Raw genomic sequence first — 21,562 nt, forward strand, 5'->3', positions numbered from 1 at the left:
ATCATCAAGAAAAATGATATGTCACAGAAATGATATGTCATTTCTTCGCCTCATTCATCTGTACAGTTCTCACAAAGTTGTTAATACTATGCATGGTTGAAAAGAATGTAGTTTCAACATTCTGCAACACTATTGACAGCCACAGATCAGGCTTTAAAACACGCTGGTACGATAATAACAAATACTGCAGAAATTGACTTATGCCCAACCTCTCCACAGAATCAATTTTTTCCATTATTGTTCCAACTTTTATGTGATATTGATCATCACTTTGGTACAAAAAATCAACAAATGCAAGGTAAATTGGAGACTGAAACATGCCACAAACCTTGCTGATTACAGATCTGCTGAACACAGTAAATCGTTTATAGAATCCGTTAACCAACAAATTGTACATTCCTGATATAGGGTGCATTGGTGTTAAAACTGAACAAAATAAACACAAATTTATAGGATACTTCCCCCTCCCCCATCCCAAAAAGAAATAGAGAAGCAGAAACTAAATGTAATGAACTTTGATTTTAGAGGAGAAAGAGAGAGCCATCTTAATTAGCTGCCTACTATTACATAACAAGTCTAATGCATATACTTTATTTATATCATGTTCAAACTACTAGAGTGTTTTACAGAAGAAATGGTTTAGTTTACTTTTGTTTATTCTTCTGTATTTTTATATCTGCAGGTTTAGCCCCTTAGTGCCTGTGTATGCTTAGATAGCCAAAAGATGATCAGTGATGCATTTTGTAAGAGCAATGGGAGTAGCACAGTGTGGAATACAGACAGCCGTGCCCCAGATGCCTTTCCCACGACACCATCATCTTTCCTATCGTTCTCTCATATTCTGAGAAAGTCCACTGCTACAGGCAAATGTCCGTTTCCAAACCAACACCAGAATACAGCTCATATCGCGGCACTGACTACACAAAAACAGCCATGCACAAACAGAAGCAAAATTCCCAACATCTGTCCAAAGTGTCCAGCTTAAAGTTACAGAACAAAACACCTTTAATTCTCTGACTAAACACGGACAAAAACTTGACAGCTTTCATAAAAAATATGAGGTACTCTCCCAATGGTAAATGTATATCTTACAATTAGTAGCTGGCTTCTTTACCTTTTGTACAGCAAATACAATCATTAAATCTTTAAGTAAGAATGGAAACAGCTCCTTGAAAATATTTGCCTTTCTCCTGACAAAGAAGCTGACTACTTTAATCTATGGGATATGGGAGAGAAATTGAAGACCAACTCAAGAGGCATGAGGATGCATCACCCGAGACATCTAGTCCGACGCGTTGCCCAGCTCGTCCTCAAGGAGTGATGAAAACTTGTTGGAGTCAGCCCATTCCTGCACGGGAGAAGGAAACCGGTGAAAGCATGCTACAGGACCAGGAAATTACAATCAAACTCTCATATACGGACGGATGGCTAGCCATTGGGAGGTTTTGTAGCATTTTCTGTAATTACCTGGAGTAGGATTCCCTTAGCTTTAGTGTTAACTGTAGCTGAAGAGTTGTTTGAGTGGAAAGTCTTACTCATTCATTACAAAAGTTAACATACCATTCTACCTCTTGAGATATATATGGAGTTAGAGTAAAGTCTGAAAAAGTATATCATCACAACATCTTTGTACAATCCTACATCTGTCTTATCTGTTATGCCATCTGTTAACAAAGCACAGCGTATCATTACTAAACAGGAAATAATGCAATGTAAACATTAGCAGAGTACTACAGGTTGGTTCGTTTAACCCTTTGTGCACCATGGTGTAAACCCCCTGTGTGCGGCATTATTCTGAGACTGTAATGAATGAGCACTTTAGGAAAACATTCTGTTTTTCAAAGCCATGTACCTTTTCATAAAAGTGTTTATGTCAGGAATGCAGCACAGCAGAAATCATAGAGAAAATTGCAAGCTTTCCTGTGACGTAAATTATCCAACTAATCTATTCTATGGCTATCTTTCTTGCAAATGGCCAGTATTCAAAACAAATGGGTTTGTGTGTGGTTATGCGCTTGAGCAAAATATATTAGAAAGATGGCAAGCCGTTGACTGAGTTAGGTGTGCGAACATGGCACCCATAGAGTAAGACAACGATTTGTAATTTTACACCAACCTGTCAGAAGTCTTGCAACTGATTGACAAATTGCCCTTCATCTATGTAAATATCTGAAGTATTTGATTTCTATTCTCCATAACCCAGTTACGTAATTATATGCCTACATTGAGGGATCTAGCAGCATGAATCAAAATCTCATGTCCATACTTGATTACCACTTCAAGAAAAGTGCAGAATCAAAACATGGCTAAAACTCCGGAAATCGACAAAAACATTTTCACACACAAAGTGTGAAATTTAAGCGCGAGTACTATGAACAAAACAAACAAATGTTGCAAGCTTTCCATACCTTTGGTTTGGGCTCTTCATACTTGGGCAAGGAGGGAGAGGGTCTAGTTTTGGGGGGACCATCTCTCCGGTCACTATCACGCCGCTGGCCACCATCTGTTACAAAGACAATAGAAAAAGGTTATACATAATGGGCTTTATAAAATAATCCACACTGAAGCACTTATCACACATTCCACACTCCCATTACTATTTGATACCTAAAAGCTACAGTTTTGTGTCCTTCCTCTTCTTTTCAGTTTTACTAACCCGTTAAGGATAAGCAGATCTTGCCATAACATGCATTTCCAACGGACATCTGTCGAGTATACTCGGGGACTAGTCTTCACAGGGTTAACTTGAAGGGGGTAGAGCAACTTCAGTGAAATATAGCATTTCAATTTCCCCAGGATATTAATTTGCTTCAATTATCATAGAACCTTACTTTAACACCACCATTATCTTTCAATTCATACGACTGTTACTGATATCATTATCCTGAGCACTTGACATTTCAATGACGATACTAGTCGATGATGATACTGATAAAAACCAACATATATAAAAGCATTAACTTTGCCGTGCTAAAAGGACAGTTTAAATTTTCCCCACAGAGATGAAATTGACAACTTTTTCCCAACAAAATTTGTTAAAATAGAAGAAAATATTAAAAGCAACTGATGAAAAGAGATGACCATCTCAAAGACACTGAAAGACTTCTCTGTGAGCACTGAGCCAAAAAGGAAAAGGTTCTTCATCGGCAGTCAGGAGACTGACCTGATCTTGGTCCTTGGCCTCTCGACCACGCACCTTGACTGCCAGGCCCGCCGCGGCCTCTCCCTGCCCCCGAAGTGGCTCCTCCTCGTCCCCTGGGTCTGTCACTCCCACCACTGTCCCTTCTGGGAGCCGACTCGCTGGGGGGTCGGTCACTCTGGGCGGGGCGTACGGGTGGCTGGGACTGCCCTCCACTCCCTGCTGGGGCTGCTACTGTCTCACTCCTTTTTGCCCAAGCATTTTCCTGTCAGGGAAAGTGTCGAGATTGAATCATTCTCTCCGAAAGTTCTCCAGACCAACTCTCTAACACACCTTGGTACATTGCAGCAGAGGTATAAATCAATATCTGCCTGTCAGTTTCCTCGTTAACTTATTGTTGCCTGACTGTCGTGAAGTCATACAAGGCAATCCAACACTATGTTCAAGGTGCCTTCAATAAGTGAGTAAAATTTGATAATTGGAACAATAAAACAGCATCAGAATCAAACCTCAAATTACAGAAAGTTATGGAATTTCAAGGTTCAAATATTTTTGATCAAACAAACAGTAATATTGGTCAAAACCACACACACACATTGGCCGAGTTCATGCTACTTTTCTTCAGATTACTTGCATAAAAGACAATACAATGAACCTTCCCCTACACTGAGCCTAACTTGAATGTTTTCCTGTAATGCCTTTCTTTGAATCATATCAGTAACACAGAAACATGAAAGTAAGGAACATGCAAGGGCCACAACATAGTTGTAGTGTAAGATCACTGACCTTTGGAGGTGGGGCAGGAACCATCTTGACATCGTCCTGGCGGGGGGAGGTAGGCGTCTTGGGAGGGGGAGGGGAGGTGGGAGTGGGGGACACAGGGGCCTGTTCTTCCTTGTGGAACACCTCTTCATCATTTGAACGCTCACTCTCTCTCCTCATGATCACTTTCAAGGAGACAAAGTAGAAGAGGAATGAATTACACAGAATTGCAATCAGAATTGCAAATTGTGAAAGTGAAAATACACAGACAGCAGAACAAATTTATGTAAATAAACATACAAACTACTAGAGATATATTTGAAGAGAGATTACTTCAAAGCTGCTTAGAAGTAAAACTGGCAACCCATTCATCTCATTCAATTACCCTCAGATGTAAGCCGTTGTTAGTCCTTAAAATTTTATTGTGGGAGAACTCTTATCACAATATATAAGATGATAGGGAGGCATCTTAGCAGTTACCCTACTTAGCAGCCTTACCTGGTCTAGGGCCTCCTCTCCCGGAACCAGAGCTACTGTGACGAGTCCGCCCCTCACGACCTTCTGACCTCTCACTATCCCGTCTCACACGACCGTGCTCCTGTCCCCCACTGCATAAAGAAGAGTTAGCAGACATCAATGGCATTTCATTTTCTTGCAAATCCAAAGAACATCAAAAATCTATACTGAACAAATTATGAAGGCAAACCCCTGTTTCCAAAAGAACAATACATAAAACTGTTGAAGTCCCTTACCTATATCTGTCACGTTCTAATTCAAAAATATAAAAAATTTAAAAATATATGTGACATGTTAAAGGACAAGTTCACCTTCATAAACATAAGGATTGAGAGAATGTAGCAATATTAGTAGAACACATCATTGAAAGTTTGAGGAAAATCAGACAATCCGTTCAAAAGTTATGAATTTTTGAAGTTTTTGTACAGTAACCGCTGGATGAGAAGACTACTGCAGTGTATGAATAACTTAGATGTCACATGCGTACAACAATATAAGGAAAATATAAAGAGAATTTCACAAAATGCCATCTTTTGAAAAAAGTACACATTCCCCTGACTCGTTACCGACAAATGTTATGGGTAATATTATTCCCCCTGCCTTTAGATAGAGGCAAGTCGAGAGCTCTTTTATTATGCGAAAAAAAGTGAAAATATGTTGAATTTTCTTTTACATTTTCTTTATACTGTTGTACGCATATGACTCACAAGCTGTAGTAGTCTCCTCATCCAGCGGTTCCAACACAAAAATTTTAAAAATTCATTAGTTTTGCATCGATTGTCCAATTTTCCTCAAACTTTCACTGATGTGTTCTACTAATATTGTTGCATTCTCTCAATCCTTGTGTTTATGAAGGTGAACTTGTCCTTTAACATCACCATTTTTGCTGTATTAAGATATAGCACAAATATATTTATGTATCTGCAGAACAAAAAAATGTCTGTTCTAAAAATGGAATGAATATTTCTAGAAGTATTTTTACCTGTCTCAGCTCTCAAGACAAATGTGAACATATAACAGATATAACAGCAAGGTCACTCCAAAGACTGCTTGAAAAATATGGAGGAAAAAAAAGTAGAAATAATTTTCAAGACCCTTTTCAAAGTTTTGGAAAATATAAACTTTATCAAAATATCCCTACAATGTTACATATCCCTACAACAGCAAACACACACAAAACAAAGCACATTTCTTCAAAGACTCTACACCATTCTTAAAATAATGTGGTACCTCACAGATTCAGGGATTGTGCAAACTCGGATATTTTAATTTCAAAGACTTTCAAATGACTATCCAAGGATCAAGTTTCATGTCCCAAATCTATCAGTATACAGAAACACAGTAGTAAACACAGAAAAAAAAAAAATGCCATAAAACCTGGCAGACTTACAGCTCAGAATTTCTTCAACATGTTACCTACAATGTGGAAATATCTTTCAAGAGCTATATTTCAAAAATTTAAGTTCATCATATATTCAAAGGATTTTTCATAGACAACTAAAACTGACGCATTTTGAAAGCTCGTATAACTTGTGAGATTTACGTGGAGGCCTCATATCTGCCACAGGCTGGCAGTCATGTGACTTACCCCTCTTTCCTGGGGGGTTCCCGCTCCACCACAGGTGGCTTGGTAATCTGCTCCTTCTCCCTCCTTTCTCTCTCCAGCTTCTCCTCAATCTGCCGCTCCCTGGTTGCCGTGTCAACCGGTTTCGCTCCGCCAAAGATGGCCGAGTTGGATACGGCAGAGCTCGTGTCTCGGGGCTGGGTCCTCTTTTGCAGAACCAGCTTCTTTCTCTCACGTGGAGGCTCTGATGACAAACACAGGAATACTAAGTGCCACTCTTGCTAAAACATTTCATGTCCTACAATAAATCTAATTACAGGTACAGACACTTAGAAGAACACATACATTCATCTCGGCTTTTAGATTCTGATAAACAACATTCATTTAGGCTATCTGATTCTAAATATAACATCACAAGCGCTCTATGAAACCACATGCGTAAGGTAAAGTGCACAAACTTCCATGAAAGCAATGTATTACACAAACAGTGGTCTCATTCTAAATACCACTCCAAGGATTTGCCTCCTTTGTTGTATTAAAGGTCATTATGGTATGGTGTATATGCACACTGCATACCTATATAACATGGCTGTTATCAATCAGCAGAGATAGTACTTCAGCAGCAATTAGACATCAATATATGAATTATGAACTTATCAAAGGATGGCTTAAATTCATTGACTCTCATCTGGATTCAAGTAGCTCTACTAAGAACATTTCTTTCTTTATGCAATATGGTCTCAAATATGTCCACGAGGTAGGTCACTGCCAATTCCAGCATATACTAGAAATGTTGCCATGGCAAGTGAGTATGCCTCCACCATATTGCATCATTCTCCTGTAAGTCTTTTATACACCTTGACAGTGGTAGACAACAGTTTCACATGATTGGTAAAAGTTTAAATGATATGTTTGAAAGTTTGATGGCATAAGCCCAAATTTGTTCAGTGTTTATACATTTCTTGAACCAGATTTCATTTGGATGGTTAAATTGTTTCAAAGAGCAAGTATTCAGAAATTCGAGTATTTTGACTTGATCTCTGACCTTTGAACTTTGACTCCATGGTGCAAAACTTTGCCTAAAGAATGCTGGCATGGTAGTATATGTATATGCTATAGTTTCATGAAAATACCTTCAGGCATTACAGAGATACGTTGTTGTATGGGAAAAATAGTGAAATTCTAAGAATTTGACCATGAACTTTGACTCTGACCTTGAGAGTGTGCAACAACAACAACATCAACCAACAAACAATCAACTGATAGGCAGTACTTTGTGCACTCATACATACATATGCCAAGTTTCATTTGGATAACTCAAACGGTTCTGAAGCTACGCTGTTCACAAAATTGATAATGGACGGATGGATGACGGACTGACAACCCGAACACATAATGCCTCCAGCGACACTTTGTGGTGGAGGCATAAAAACCTTGACTCAGCAACATACACACACAGCTCCATTTATCTCCAAAACACTGACCTCCCTACTTCTCTCACTCTCTCTTTCTAATTCCTTGTTTTATCCAATTCACATAAGTGTGAGATAAGGTGGTAATGAGGAAAAGACACAAGAGTGTTTGACACTCGGCAGAAATAAACAAAAAAATTTAAAAAATATATATTTTTGATGAAATGTACTTGAAACTATAAGTATAAGTATGCATTGTTTCCACCTCTGTCTCTTTCCTTCTCTTTTCATTGAATCTTCCACCTTTATTTTATCAAGTGAATTTGTCTGATAATTGTACAGTTGAAATGTAATGATTGTTTGTAGGGGATCATCTCCAACAAGCCTCTTGTGTGCTTTCTATGATCCCTCCATTCAAAATGCAGGCTTTCAAGCAGGACAATGTAAAAAAGTAGGAATAAAGTAGGAACAAAATCTCTAAAAAAGTAGGAAAAAGTAGGACAGGAGAGGGAAAAAGTAGGGCATTAAGGAAAAAAAGTAGGAATAAATCAGGACATGTGTAGGCTTTTTGGAGTAGTTTTCGTCGATACTCACCAGAACTCTTGACGTTACATGTAAATCTTAATTTGTACTCACAACCCTGCTGCCTCAGCCTCACTTTTGCTCCTGGGAGAGCCTGAAAAATACAACAAAGGCAGACGTTCGTTACAACAATGTCTGGTAACAAGCACAAATGCATGTTCAACCGTACAGTCAATATGAATCTTGATCACTTATTACAATACTTACATAGAAAAGACATAATTTTGTGATTGACATGAACACCTACCATATATGTGATCCTGCATCGCAACACCAATAAAAAGTTGCCAAACATGGATTTTTAATTAAGAGCAGATTCTGAAAGAGCAAACTTAAAGATGAAAAATGATGTATAACTTGATTCAAATGGTCTCTCCTAACCTATCCTAATACTGGAATGAAAGCACACACTCCGGAAAATGTGAACTGAAAAAAGGGGCTCCTGAAGTATAGCGTTTATTCAAGCGCTCAATCTTTATCAAGCCGTGCTAGCTGTGCAATGAATGGAACAAATACCAGAATGTTAACCACTGGAGCTACAACAATGAAGAGATTATCAGATTAAGCTGCGCATGCTTTATTAACACATTCTGTAGGTGATCAATGCCAACTTTCAAAGCAGAAGCATCGTCCTTTCTAAAGTTATTGGAGTTGAAAGTTAAAAGTATGGACAGGGTTTTTAAGAAATGAACAGATGACTCTATGAGAAACACCTAATCACACTATTCTACCAAACAGTGTTCCAGAAAAAACTGCTAAAAAACACAATTTCCTTTTCGTTTTATGATCCTAAACTTTAGTATAATATAGAAGAGGACTTGCTCTTTCAGAAAATAAGAAAAACATAAGATTGGCTGGATTGGCCCATATCATCTATTTTCAGTCCTAATACAAAATCAGTGCATGCGACTTTTTGTTGGTTTTGTGATGGACGGTCACATATCATCCCACAAAATATGACATAAACATTCCATGATGTGTAAGTTATACACCTATGCCAAAGGTATGTTATGGGCAATTCCGCGGTTAGTAACGTTACATTTGAACAAATTTAGATATTTGTTTTTACTACAAAGTTACCATTTATTCATTTCAAGTCAAAATTATGTCAAAAACATATTCATCCTTCCCATGTTTATGATATAGAAAAGAATGAATACAATCCAAGAAATATTAGAATTGCTATGGCAACTTAAAGGGCTGGTTAGTAACGTTACGAAAAAAGGACATGACAAAAAAATCAATGTCTTGTAACAAAAAGTGTGCAAAAATTCAAGTTACTTCAAACAAAGTGTTGCATTAATTTCAATTATTGCATCATGACAAATGTTCATGCAAATTTTTTTAGCAGTTCGACCGATCATTTTTTAGCTAGACCCCCAAAAGCATGGTTAGTAACGTTACGGTTAGTAACGTTACATTTGTCCGGAGTAATTCCGCAGGTCATTTCACTCTTTTGTAATTGACAAAATGTCACATGACTTCTGGAGTATTTAAATGTATTCATCTTTTACCCTTTAGCAAAGCTTGGAGGAAAAAATTTCAAAGGAACCCATTGTAATTTGCATTTAAGTGAATTTCAGCATCCCCAGTCCCACATGTACATTTTAGATGATGGTTTTAGATCTCGCAAAATCAATAAATACGAAAAATAAAATCTACTGAATTTGAAAGACCTTAATGATTGATGAACATCCATGGCATTAGTTGATACCTAAATCAAGGAGTAAGATAAAGAGGCACATTTCTTTTATCCATGTCATGTCCACCTAACTGCGGAATTGCCCCTATACACTTCCATAATTAGAAGATGGCACCTTTTATCTACATTCATTTGAATGTTTTGAAGTTGTGAAGATATGTGGTTCATTCCAAAATGTAAAAAAGATTGGAAATAAGGATATTTGACAAAAGCAATTTAAAAAAAATTACACTTTTATCTACATTCATTTGAAGTTGTGGAGATATGTTTCATTTAAAAGTGTGAAGAAGACTGGATATAAGGATGTTTGACAAAGCTATTCAAGTGATGCTCACAACAACTTAGTATGCTTTCAACTTCCAGCTGAATGACCATGAGATAAGCAATATACTTACTTTCCAAGAGACTTTCAATTTCAAATACATGTAAGCACTTAACATGTGTTCAAACATTTCAAAATAACAGGATGATTTAAACTACTTATATGTAGCGCTCAGTATTAGTCTCTGAGAGCATGTGCTATCATATTACATTTCTAGCAAGACATGCATGAAGTATGGGTTGTCTCATGACAGTGAGGCCTTACGAAGTGAAATTATATCTTTCCAAGAGACTTTCAATTTCAAATACATGTAAGCACTTAACATGTGTTCAAATATTTCAAAATAACAGGATAATTTAAACTACTTATATGTAGCACTCAGTATTAGTCTCTGAGAGCATGTGCTATCATATTACATTTCTAGCAAGACATGCATGAAGAATGGGTTGTCTCATGACAGTGAGGCCTTACGAAGTGAAATTATATCTACCAATGCATTGACATCTTTATTTTGCAAATCCTGGCCCACTACAAATCTACACACTCAGATACTGTGAGTTTATGGCACAGTGTCCACAACTGAATTTCCAGTGATATAGATTATCTTTATAATCATATGATATAGATGGAAACACAAGGCAAGCTCAATTTGAAACACTTAAACCAATAGAACACAAAACATCCAAAGAGAGAGAGAAAAAAAAGTAAATACTTTACATTTCAGCATCAGGGAAATGTAGTATTTTTGCATGTAGAGTAACATAAGACTGTAATATAACCAAATGACTCTACTTTACAAGATGTGAGGAGCATACATGTACATCTGCTTTTTGTTTCTGTCTGTAGTCTTACCGACTTTATAGGTAGCAAAAAATGACTCTGTTTTTTGATAATTTTCTGTAGATAACAAATAAACAAGTTTTCATTTCTTTGGTGTTCCTGTTGATGCTAGATTTCATCAATTCTTGAATCAACTTACATTTGTTAATTTAGAAAGAGTTGTAGAAAATAATCATTCTGTACTTTCCAATGACTTACTACTGTTTGCAATATTTGCCACATTTACTGGAGATAGTTAATAGTTCTTTACATTCACCTTTTTTTCAGCTCATCATGACCCTTTTTGTTGAATACACATACAGCTATATGACCTTTTCAAGAAGATTCTCCATTTTGCAATCATTCCAGGCACTTTTAAGTTCATTCAATATTCTTGAAATCAAACTTCTTCATATATTTTGAGAATATTACATCCTTCCGCCTCTGAAATTTTACATGGTTGAGATTCTGCTTTTCATTCTACAGATATTCTACTGGCTCAGTATTTCAGCATGTTAATCTTATAGACTACTCTTTGCAAGATCTGGAGAATAAATAAACAGTGACTGTCATTATCATTTTAGTCCTTGCTAGCTTCTCTGATTTCTCTGGTTGTTTGAGAGCAAATACACTCTAGAAGATCTGTATATTTACCATGCAGTTCCCATCCAGTGGCGTATCTAGGGAAAATGGCGCCCAGGGCAAGCGCGAAAATTGCGCCCCTAATTTCTGAAAAGTGTTCAACCCCAACCCCATCCCAGTAGGGAATTTTAAAAAAGTCCACATGATATGCTTTTTCAAGCACTTAAAAGGGGTCTTTTGAGAGTGATTTAAATGTAATAAATTTAGATAAATTTTGGCCAGCGAGCGCAGCGAGCGAGCCGAAAATTTTTGTATATTTCCGCGTAATCATCATGTTCCTTTCTTATCTCTTTTTTTTTTTGATAAAAAAAAATTTTGTATTTCAGCCTACAAAACATGGAATTCTTGTCATTTTTTGCTTATCAAATCTTACAATTCTAATCAATATATAGTGACGGCCTTATAGATAATGATTTATACCAACAAACTGAGGACTTGAAAAAATACTCCAAATTAGTACGCACGAGTGAGCCGAATTTTGTACAAAATGTATATTTCAGCGCCATCATCACGTTTTGTTCTTGCCTTTTTTTTTGGATAAATTTTGGCGAGCGAGCGCAGAGAGCGAGCCGAAAATTTCTGTTTCAGCCTACAAAACATGGAATTCTTGTCATTTTTTGCTTATCAAATCTTACAATTCTAATCAAGATATAGTATTTGTGTATTTCCCCGTCATCATTGCGTTTTGTTCTTATCTTGTTTGATTTGGTTTTTTGCGCCCCCCCACCCCCGTATGTTCGACACCTTTGGCGCCCTCGTTCGATCCAATGGGCGATCGCTTCAGAACGAAAGAAATAAAATTGCAGCCGCTGCTCCGTGTAGCATTTTGCCTTCTAACGATGGCATGTGTGAACACAATATACATTGTCATTTCGTCCGCATCATTATCACGTTTTGTTCTTATCTTCTTTTTTATATATAAAAATTTTGGCGAGCGAGCGCAGCGAGTGAGCCAAAATTTCAGCTTACAAAACATGGAATGTATGTCTTACCTATGATGCAATTCAACCTCTTAGACAATACTTGTAAGATGTATACAAGCCATCAACTTTGAAGATTGTCCATAAAGAGGTTTCTGCTCTATTAGTCTTTATCTTTCACGATGGCTAATTACTGTTGTTCTCACTCCTTGTCAACAATTTGTGGGATCTGTTAATTAAACATTTCTTCTTGTTCATCTGATTTTTCAGCAACTAACTTTCCTCAGCTGTTTACCTTCAGATGAATTAAGGTTTCTAGTAGTCATATCTACCACCTGACCATGATTCAAATAGATATCACAAGTCATATGTCTCATGTTAAAGGTCCAGTTTACCTTTGGGAGCAGTGCTTTTGATTTAGCCTCAGTAATATGCAAGTTTCATGCAAATGGGTCCCTACCAATCCATGCTTTCTTGGGAATAACTCATCCTCACATCAACCAGATCTAGTTTCTGTGGTGAAAAACTTACTTTTATATTAAGTTTTTCATATTGCAATCATTGTTAATTATTATTATCAAAACATATATTATTGAAGGATTTCAGGCAAAGGGGATCTGAAGGTGTCATTTCTTGTTTTGACATGACCTTTACGATTTACGTAGTAAACCATATTTTAGCAAAGGAAATTTCTGGTTTCTGAGGATTTGCATTCCAGCACATGCATTAGACATGATATGCTTGAACTCTACATCCATTAAAACTGGCTGTAGGCAGCATTTTCACCTCAGTTGTATTCTTTGGAAGTCACATGTCAAATTCTACTTTTAGGTATATGGCAAGCTTACCTGGTAATTTTGAGCGATGATGAGAGCTGGTTGAGCACTGCTCCAAGTCCTAGGCTGCAATATCAGTGGGATCAATCACATCTGCACAGGAGCAAAAGCTGAGGCTGGCAGCAGTCTTGTGGTTGATTGGTCTGTGTTATCCCTCTTTCATTCTGAAGAGGCTCTCCCCACCAGTAAGAATCTGCAACTAGAGTCTACTCATCATTTCTGAATATAAACTATTCAAGTACCGGGTAGCCTTGCACATTTTTTTTTTTTTTTTTGCGGGATTTTTCACCAAAAAAGCAGGAAAAAGTAGGAAAAATAGGGACAGCAGTAAAAAAGTAGGAAAAAGTAGGAAAAGTAGGGCCACTTGAAAGCCTGAAAATATATAAATTGTACCAAGGCAATTGTGTTTTGATTTTTTTAAATATTATGTTTTGACATGGAAAGGCAGTTGTGTTCATTCATTATATGGAAATAATGAATGAATGAATGAATGAATGAATGAATGAATGAATGAATGAATGAATGAATGAATGAATGAACTCACCTCTATCTCTTGGCGGTCCATAGTCCTCTTCATCTCTGCCTCTCCTTGGAGGTCCACTATCATCATTTCTCCTCCAACCATCTGGTGGAAGAAAATCAGGGTGTGGCATTATCATGTGATATGTGACTGGCATCAGACTAAATCATTATGCATGCATCTTCCACAAACAGGATCTGACATCTACATGCTAATTCTCATCGCAACTTGTGACATTTAAACTAGTGGAAAGGAAATAAAATGAAATGTTTCAACACAAAACAGAATTCCTATTGCTCCCATTCATAATATTTTCGCACACAAGTATGTGCCAGCTCATTTTTCACAAATCTCACAAGATAAATTGTATCCCCTTTATAAGGATGACCACTGTCTACAGACATGTTTATTTAAAAAAAAAAAGAATCAATCATCACTTTCAGTTTGCTGATATCATTAGGTCCCATACTGTCTAAACATATTCCCTGTCATGATGTTACTAGCTGACGTGATATTTAACAATTGTATCATTCATAGCTTCCATTTGGTGCAATTTGTAGGATTTTCTTACGTACCTTGTCCATCATCTCTGTCAAAACCTCCTCGGCTGTTGCTGTATCCTCTGTCATAGTCTGACCCTCTGTCATTCCGTCGGTCATAACCCCTATCCCCTCCCCTGCGGGAGTAACCTCCCCTGTCTCCTCCCTTGTCATAGCCATAGTCTTGGCCGCGATCAGGAGCAGCCGAATATCCCCCATAGTCTGCTGATCCCTGGTCACGATCCCACTCCCGGCCAAAGCCGCGACCGTCCGAGCCGCCTCCTTTCTCATAGTTGCCTTCATAGCCGCCGCCACCGCCACCACTACCACCACGATCATAGTTCCTGTCAAAGCTGCCTCCTCCTCCTCCACCTCCTCTGCTGTATCCTCTGTCATCATCGTAACCACGGTCACGATTGTATCCACGGTCATATCCACGATCAAATCCACGGTCGGAACCGCGATCGTAGCCACGGTCGAAGCCCCGGTCGCGATCAAATCCGCGGTCTCGGTCATAACCACGATCCCTATCAAATCCTCCGCGGTCTCGGTCAAATCCACCTCGGTCTCTACTGCCATAGCCGCCCCTATCTCGTCCACCTCCGAAGGAATCTCGGCTGTCCTGTCCCCCTCGGTCACGCCATCTGTCATTTCTGTCGCTGTCACTGCTGTATCTGCTGGCATTGTTGTAACCACCTATATTATTCACACACAGAAAGTTACATCACAAGGTAAGAGTGTTACCATATACAATGCAGCCCATGAAGCAACTGTCACAACTTACAAACAATTGAATAGTTTGACATCATATGCAGAGTGAATCAAAATGTGCAGTAATAACAGGTTGATAAATGTATTACAGAAGAAAATGTTTACTCTTTATTATGATAGTGCTTGAACCCATCTCACTCTGAGAGGGATTAAATAATTCACCTGTTATTCATATGATTACAAGTCTATCCTCCTATATTTCTACCTATACATGTGTATGCTCGTATGTTTTTAAAGTGCTTAACTCCTTTAATAGGACCCATAGACAACATGTTCACATACAGTGTCAATAGGATTTTAGGCTGGTGGCCCCAAATTTACTGAACAAAATCTTACAAACACAGCAGTCTGCACTATACCCTCGAGAATTTTGTCATAACAAAGAAAAGAAGAAAGCACTAAAGATGACCAAGCAAAAGTACTAAAATCAGTGTTAAAATTCATGCTTTCTATACGCAAGTACTTTCTTCTTTTCAGTCACGCCATTAGCAATCATTATCTTGATAGAATACTTTGTTATGGCGTTTTTCTACACCAGAGAAATTTAGTACCACAGGCAAAGCATCGTCCCAAGATATGCATGCTTATTCGCTTGCAACATCTTGACCAACACAATAGACTCTTCTTGAGGAATTACACAAGTAGAGTCACAGTCTAGCTTGCTAAGCATCAAGAAAAGCAGTTTAGTCAGTATATCCAACCATAGAAAACAATGACTTTTCTGACTGAAAGAAACTGTTCAAATGGGGATGACTATGACAGGAATCTGAAGTTCTTTTTAGCCTTTCTTTTTAGAAAATGCTATCTTTGTATGGATTTTGGAAGAGATTGCTCATGAACACACACATACATTTACACAATTGATGTCTTTAATGCTTATAATGAACAATGCACTACTGTAAAAGTGGATGTTTTCGCTTGAGTAATATTTCGCGCTTGATCAGGTAAGATGAATTTCACAAGTTTTAATTCCGCTGAATCAAGACATAAATTACTGGAACCTATGGCAAGCAAATATTCTTTTGCTTGCTTTGATTGCTTGCTTTGATTGCTTGCTTTGATTTTCTGCGCGGGTTCCTGGTTGCGCAAAAATTTCCACACCATGAAAATTTCCACTTAGTTGAGCCTTCCATTTTCTTCAATAAGTTGGGATCACACGAAATGATGATAATATTATAATTGTTCATCTATTGCTTCAAATAACAAATTTGAGGCAACAGTACAGTGACATTTGGCCTAGACCTCTGACAAAAAAAATCACTTCATCTACATAGTTGTCTTGTTATTTCTACCTTTCCTGCCACATTCCATTACCACTGGGATGTTCCTAGAAGGACAACCAGGCCAAATGGATGGACAACCTGACAATACCTCTGGTATCCTTTGGTGTAAAGGCATAAAATGAAAGGAAGTTCCTCTTACCCTGATTCCACTCACTACGGGATTCATCAGAACGCCTCCAGTCACCAGCTGTCTTGTCAAACTTGTCCATTTTGCCATCTGCAAAGGATAAAGAGCATGGCATGGATTATGTTGAAGGGGGAATGTCTCATCATGCAATGCAAATTCAAACAGGTTGATTAATGTGTACAATGGTCAGATGTCATTTCAGCCTGAAGAAATAGAACAAAAGTAGTGTATACGCCATATATTTCACGAGTCTATAAATTTTCGCGAATCAGGAATTCCAGACGATTTCGCGAGTGTTAAATTCGCGATCATGAAGTCCTGTACTGAACTGAGAAATGTATACATGCATACGTCACATCCACATCGGGATCAGAGTCAATATTTTCGCGAGTCTTTAATTTCGCGAATAGCACCTAACTCCCAAAATTCACGAAATATTCGGCGCGTACAGTATTACACTTATATACCAATCATGCACATGACTACCATGCAAATAATTGAACTGAGAAAAGTTGCCCCTAAAACCCACAAAAATAAATGCATCAAGATTTTGAAATCAGTTATCACAAAAACTAACAGGCACAGAAATAAGCAAATTTCAACACATCAATAAGTAAAATGATTAACTTCTCAAATGAATGAATATAATCTTTGTGTTCTACAATATACGCTAAATCATATGGCATTCACAAGGGAATGACTAAGGGTGAAAAATGCTGCCACAAACCTGTCTGGGCTTGACTGGCAAGATCCACACGTATCCTCCTCGACTTCAGTTGCTGCAATACAAAGACACAAAATACAGACAATCATAAACATTCGTTTCAGCAATCACATGAGCCTATGCTAACCACAACCTGGGAGATGGGAAGAGGTCCTTCCTACCTCCCTGCCATAACAGATCTCAAATCCTTGTACACTGTACAATCACAGGATACTAGAGAAAATATCCTAATGGTTGCAGCCAGAAAGCAATTTAATTATGACAGGAGATGAAAAGTTTGGGGACAGAAAGACATTGCCACATTGTGCATTTAAGACTGCTTCTAGTTGGTATTAACAACACTATGAGACTTTTTATTTTAACACTTTGTATGATACAAATTTATTTGCATATAAAAAAAACCCCAACATTTTAAAAACATGTTTGAACAGTATCATGAACGTGGGCTACGCATGTTTGCTTCAGAAAGAAGCCTTTAAAAGTAAGGTCCTTCACCTTCGACCTATTGCAACACTGAGCAAATGCAGGGTTCCCACAGAAATTTGAAAACAGAATTCCATGATATTTTCCATGACTTTTCCATGACTAAATTGCTGCTTTCCACGACTTCCTTTCTGGCATGGTTTCCAAAATCAGACATGTTATGATGGCCTCCACCTCCCCTCACAGCCATCCGTTCCACCCACTACAGTGTATCTTACTCATGACATGTACATCCATTATAATTAGTATATGTCCCGGGAGTTATGTAGAATTTGGGATGTCACAAAACTGGGAAAAATGGAAATCATGAACACCAATTATAATAGCAGAGTATGATCACAGAGTATGAGAGTTGCGAGACACGACAAACTGGAAAGCTGCCATAGCTAAGAGGTAAATGCAATTCCATGACTTTTCCATGACTTTTCACAAATTTTCCAAATTCCCTGACTTTCCATGACCACAAATTTTCCAGGATTTTCCAGGATTTTTCATGACTGTGGGAACCCTGAAACGTGAACCGTGACTGAAACTACAGATGAATTGCAGAACAGGCTACAATATGTAAGAGGGACAAACTTACAGCATGGTTCAGGGAGAGCGCTTTGTAGAGAGACTCGATGTCATCGATCTCAGCGTAGCCAAATCCTTTCATCCTCTGGTCTCCATCGCGAGGCAGTCTTACGTCACTCACCTGCAGGCAGGGTTCACACGAAAAGCAAAATTGAGAGGATACTGACACAAATCAGACAGAAAACATGAGCAAATCTTCTAAATTCTTACACAAGAAGATTTTCACCTATTGTGAAATGACCACAGGGCTTATCAGTATTGCAACATATTGGTATCATATTCATCATATCTTAACTTCATTCATTGTGCAGAGAAGAGCAGCACATCAAGATTCTCCTATTTCAGGTCTGATGTGGATATCATGTTATGCCAAATTCAAAAAAAAAAAAAAAAAAACCAAAAAATTATACAAGGAGCAGATTTTGAAGACAAAGAGAATGAAACACAACTTAGGAAGCAGGCTTGCATAGTACTGGTAGGAACCATAGTAAGTTCTTAGTTCACTGTGTTCACTAGTGATTTTGAGCATTACTTTTGAAATGAAGACTGACATACACTGTAAATCAGAAAGGACAACAGGAGACATAAAGCAGCTCATTTCTGATCTGAAATAACAGTTCTGCAATATGGCCATGAGCTTACTGTACATTGCATTAGCCAGGAGGCATATTTGCATCTGCGATTTGGAATTTAAGCATTGATCGATGATTAACAGGAGAAACTCTGCATCGGGCATAAAATGAAGCCAAAAGCTGATACCTGTGCTAGTGAGGGAGCTGTTAACACTGCAACCTCTGAAGCACAGAGATTATTTTTGTGTCTGCCTTAGTAAATTCAACACTGCTATACTGAGAAAATAGATTACGAAGTTAAGAATCCTCCCATCTACTTTGAAATTTCAGAAACTACATGTACATCCCTGAAGCACATTGGATTTACAAAATATTTTTTTGTTCAAAATTCCTCGTTTAGAGGACTTTTTCCACTCCCAATTCCTCATCCCCACAAATAACTGCAGCTAGGAAGGGAAGGCATGCACCCTTACGTTGCAATTGGACCCAGTAAGAAACTTCTTGATTTCTTCTGCAGAACAGTCAAACGGCAGGTTGCCCAGGTAAATGGTGTATGGAGGGTGCTCAGGCAGCTTGCTCCTGTCAATGTCGATGGCCTGGGCACTCTTGGGGGCCGTGGGCAGCGCAATGGCCTCGGCACTGGAATCGGGCCAAGGACTGACATCTGAGGGCAAAGGAGATCCCAAGTATTGACATAGCATGAGTCAATGAAAGAGGTTACAAAAAGAAGGGTCGATGGTTGGATGGTATGGGACCTAGAGAAGAAAATGTCTTTAAAAAAATCTGCATGACAGTAATCCAAAGTGGAAATATCTTTAAAGAACTCCAAACAAGATAAATATAGGCACACAATAGCATATATTAGGAAGAGAGAATAACACAAACTGTCAGAAATTATTGATATTCCAATAGTTTCAAGCACTTCAATACAAATCTCTCATGTATACAAGTATACAATATATGTCACATTGTTTGAAACATCCTCCCCCTGTTGAAGGACAAGGATGGTCTTAGGTAAATGTATTTTGATACAACACTCTAAAAATGACATTCATGCCATATACCCAGCAAGAATATCATAATATTCTATGCAGGGCAGAACAACATGCTACAGATGGCTTCATACTTACAGTCATCTCCCAAGTCTGGTGCTTCATCAGCCCAAGAGGACTTGGAGGAGTAAACCATTTTGGTGCCAGGAGCCGGAGAGTCATCGCCTTTGGACAGGAACTCGGTCAGGTTGACCTTGGTTCCCTTGATCTTTCCCTTCTTTTTCGCTACAGAAAACAACAGACCAGAAAGTCACATAGTGCTGCATTAAGTTTTTCATTTCAAACTAAGAAAAACAGACAAGAAAGGCATTCACAGATCCATAGAGATGACTAGAGGCTGGACTTTTACTTGTTTTTTTCTATTTTTAATATTTAATGTTATTTTTTTAGACTATTTTTCTAAAGTTTTAACATATGTCAATCTAGGGACTAAAATTAGACATAATCGTGGAGGGTGAGGTATCTCACCCAGCACGTATAGGCACATAACAGTAGTTACGCATCTCCAAAAGCAGCATCTATGGCTAATTAGTACCAGAAGCTTTCGTCTGTCCGGTCAGAGTCAAAATTATTTAAAATGTTATAAACTCCTCCGAACAGACAGATTTTTCTGTCTCTTGCTTTAATATTGCAATGGCAACTGCTACTGCTTCTCTCAATGTTGCAGAGACTTCAACCAACCTGATGCACCTCTTACAACAGTAAACTGGTGGAGATGCTTTGTTGATTGAATCCCTGCTAGCAAACTAGCCAGCGCCAGTAGCCACTCTGAAGTCTGATCACACAAAAATGACTATCATTTTTAGGTCAAGCAGCTAGATTAGTTACTTAAAAATATTTATGGCAGGAAATCAGAAATTTTGCATGATCATTTCAGGTTATCTTATCTGAAGCGAGGAATCTCCTGCCAAGACTGTGTGGTATGGTAAGCAGCCCGCAGCAGGATGTCTGCTGTTGCATGTTGTTGAAAACATGAAATGCAAATGAATGTCATTTACTCACTGATTTAGGGGTCTATTATATCAAAAGCACAGTAATAATCACCTGAGGTCCATGTCCAGAGCAATACTTAAGATTACAGAAACTTTTGGCAAACAATATGAAGCTGTTTGAATTTTAGACATTTTCTATTGTTCACAAACATGGGGCATATGGATAAAATGCCGATCAAGGGCGGGCGCGACGCGATGTGGGTGCGATTTTCACGTGAATGTACACGAGGGCACCACAATTACACGCTAGACAACTCCAACGTTAGCTCTCCGGAGGTTGCTTCGCTGTAGCTAGCTGTGCACACGGTGTGTGAGCGAGGGAAGGAAACACGGACCTCCCCACGTTTTTGCGCGAAATGTTCCTCGCATATGCTCGCACAACAGCGCGCGAGATCGGCTTCCCATTCATTGCTAGCGTCGTAAATGAACTTGTTGAAATACTAATGAAGCATGTTACAACAAAAACATTATCATGCTAACTGACTATCGTTCAAATTGGAGTATTTTAGTAAAACCTACGGCATTTTCCAATATCTGAGCATGTGAAATAGTTAGATTTGATCGATATGGGAGTTTTCGTGGTTAACTTACCAGATGACGCCATGTTGCTTTAGTGGCTGCGTGTGCGAGCTGAACAAGTTTCAGCAAGAGATGCTTTTGCATTCCAAAGAGACCAGTATCACTCCTTACCAATGCATTTTCTAATTTTA

The 21,562-nt window shown here is 38.3% G+C and overlaps 1 protein-coding gene across 2 annotated transcripts; it reads right to left on the reverse strand.

Moving 5' to 3' along the window:
* Positions 1–563: 563 nt before the first annotated feature.
* Positions 564–21,462, reverse strand: LOC139725815 (uncharacterized). Of its 2 annotated transcripts, XM_071636897.1 has the most exons (14): positions 21,444–21,462; positions 19,939–20,085; positions 19,282–19,472; positions 18,247–18,357; positions 17,184–17,235; positions 16,469–16,546; positions 14,312–14,971; positions 13,761–13,841; positions 6,006–6,225; positions 4,400–4,509; positions 3,926–4,086; positions 3,164–3,404; positions 2,409–2,503; positions 564–1,348 (listed from the first exon to the last, which is right to left on the reverse strand). In XM_071636897.1, the coding sequence occupies exons 1-14, from the start codon at positions 21,454–21,456 to the stop codon at positions 1,283–1,285; spliced, it is 2,226 nt and encodes a 741-aa protein (XP_071492998.1). In that variant the 5' UTR covers positions 21,457–21,462; the 3' UTR covers positions 564–1,282. The 2 variants fall into 2 exon arrangements, with proteins under 2 accessions (XP_071492998.1, XP_071492997.1); XM_071636896.1 differs by lacking the exons at positions 19,282–19,472; positions 19,939–20,085; positions 21,444–21,462 and having other exon boundaries at positions 3,197–3,404; positions 18,247–18,328.
* Between the last annotated feature and the right edge of the window lie 100 nt (positions 21,463–21,562).

The sequence above is a fragment of the Diadema antillarum genome, unplaced genomic scaffold (assembly GCF_040938485.1).
Source record: "Diadema antillarum isolate AM-2024a unplaced genomic scaffold, OU_Dant_1.0 seq00000059_RagTag, whole genome shotgun sequence".
In the NCBI taxonomy this organism is placed as follows: domain Eukaryota; kingdom Metazoa; phylum Echinodermata; class Echinoidea; order Diadematoida; family Diadematidae; genus Diadema; species Diadema antillarum.

Bases quoted from the DNA above. Each gene is read 5' to 3' on its own strand.
- LOC139725815 (XM_071636897.1), bottom strand. The intron at 19,473-19,938 runs GTAAGTATGAAG...CTTTGCCCTCAG, and splicing joins ACCAGACTTGGGAGATGACT to ATGTCAGTCCTTGGCCCGAT. The intron at 16,547-17,183 runs GTTTGTGGCAGC...TATCCTTTGCAG, and splicing joins TGCCAGTCAAGCCCAGACAG to ATGGCAAAATGGACAAGTTT.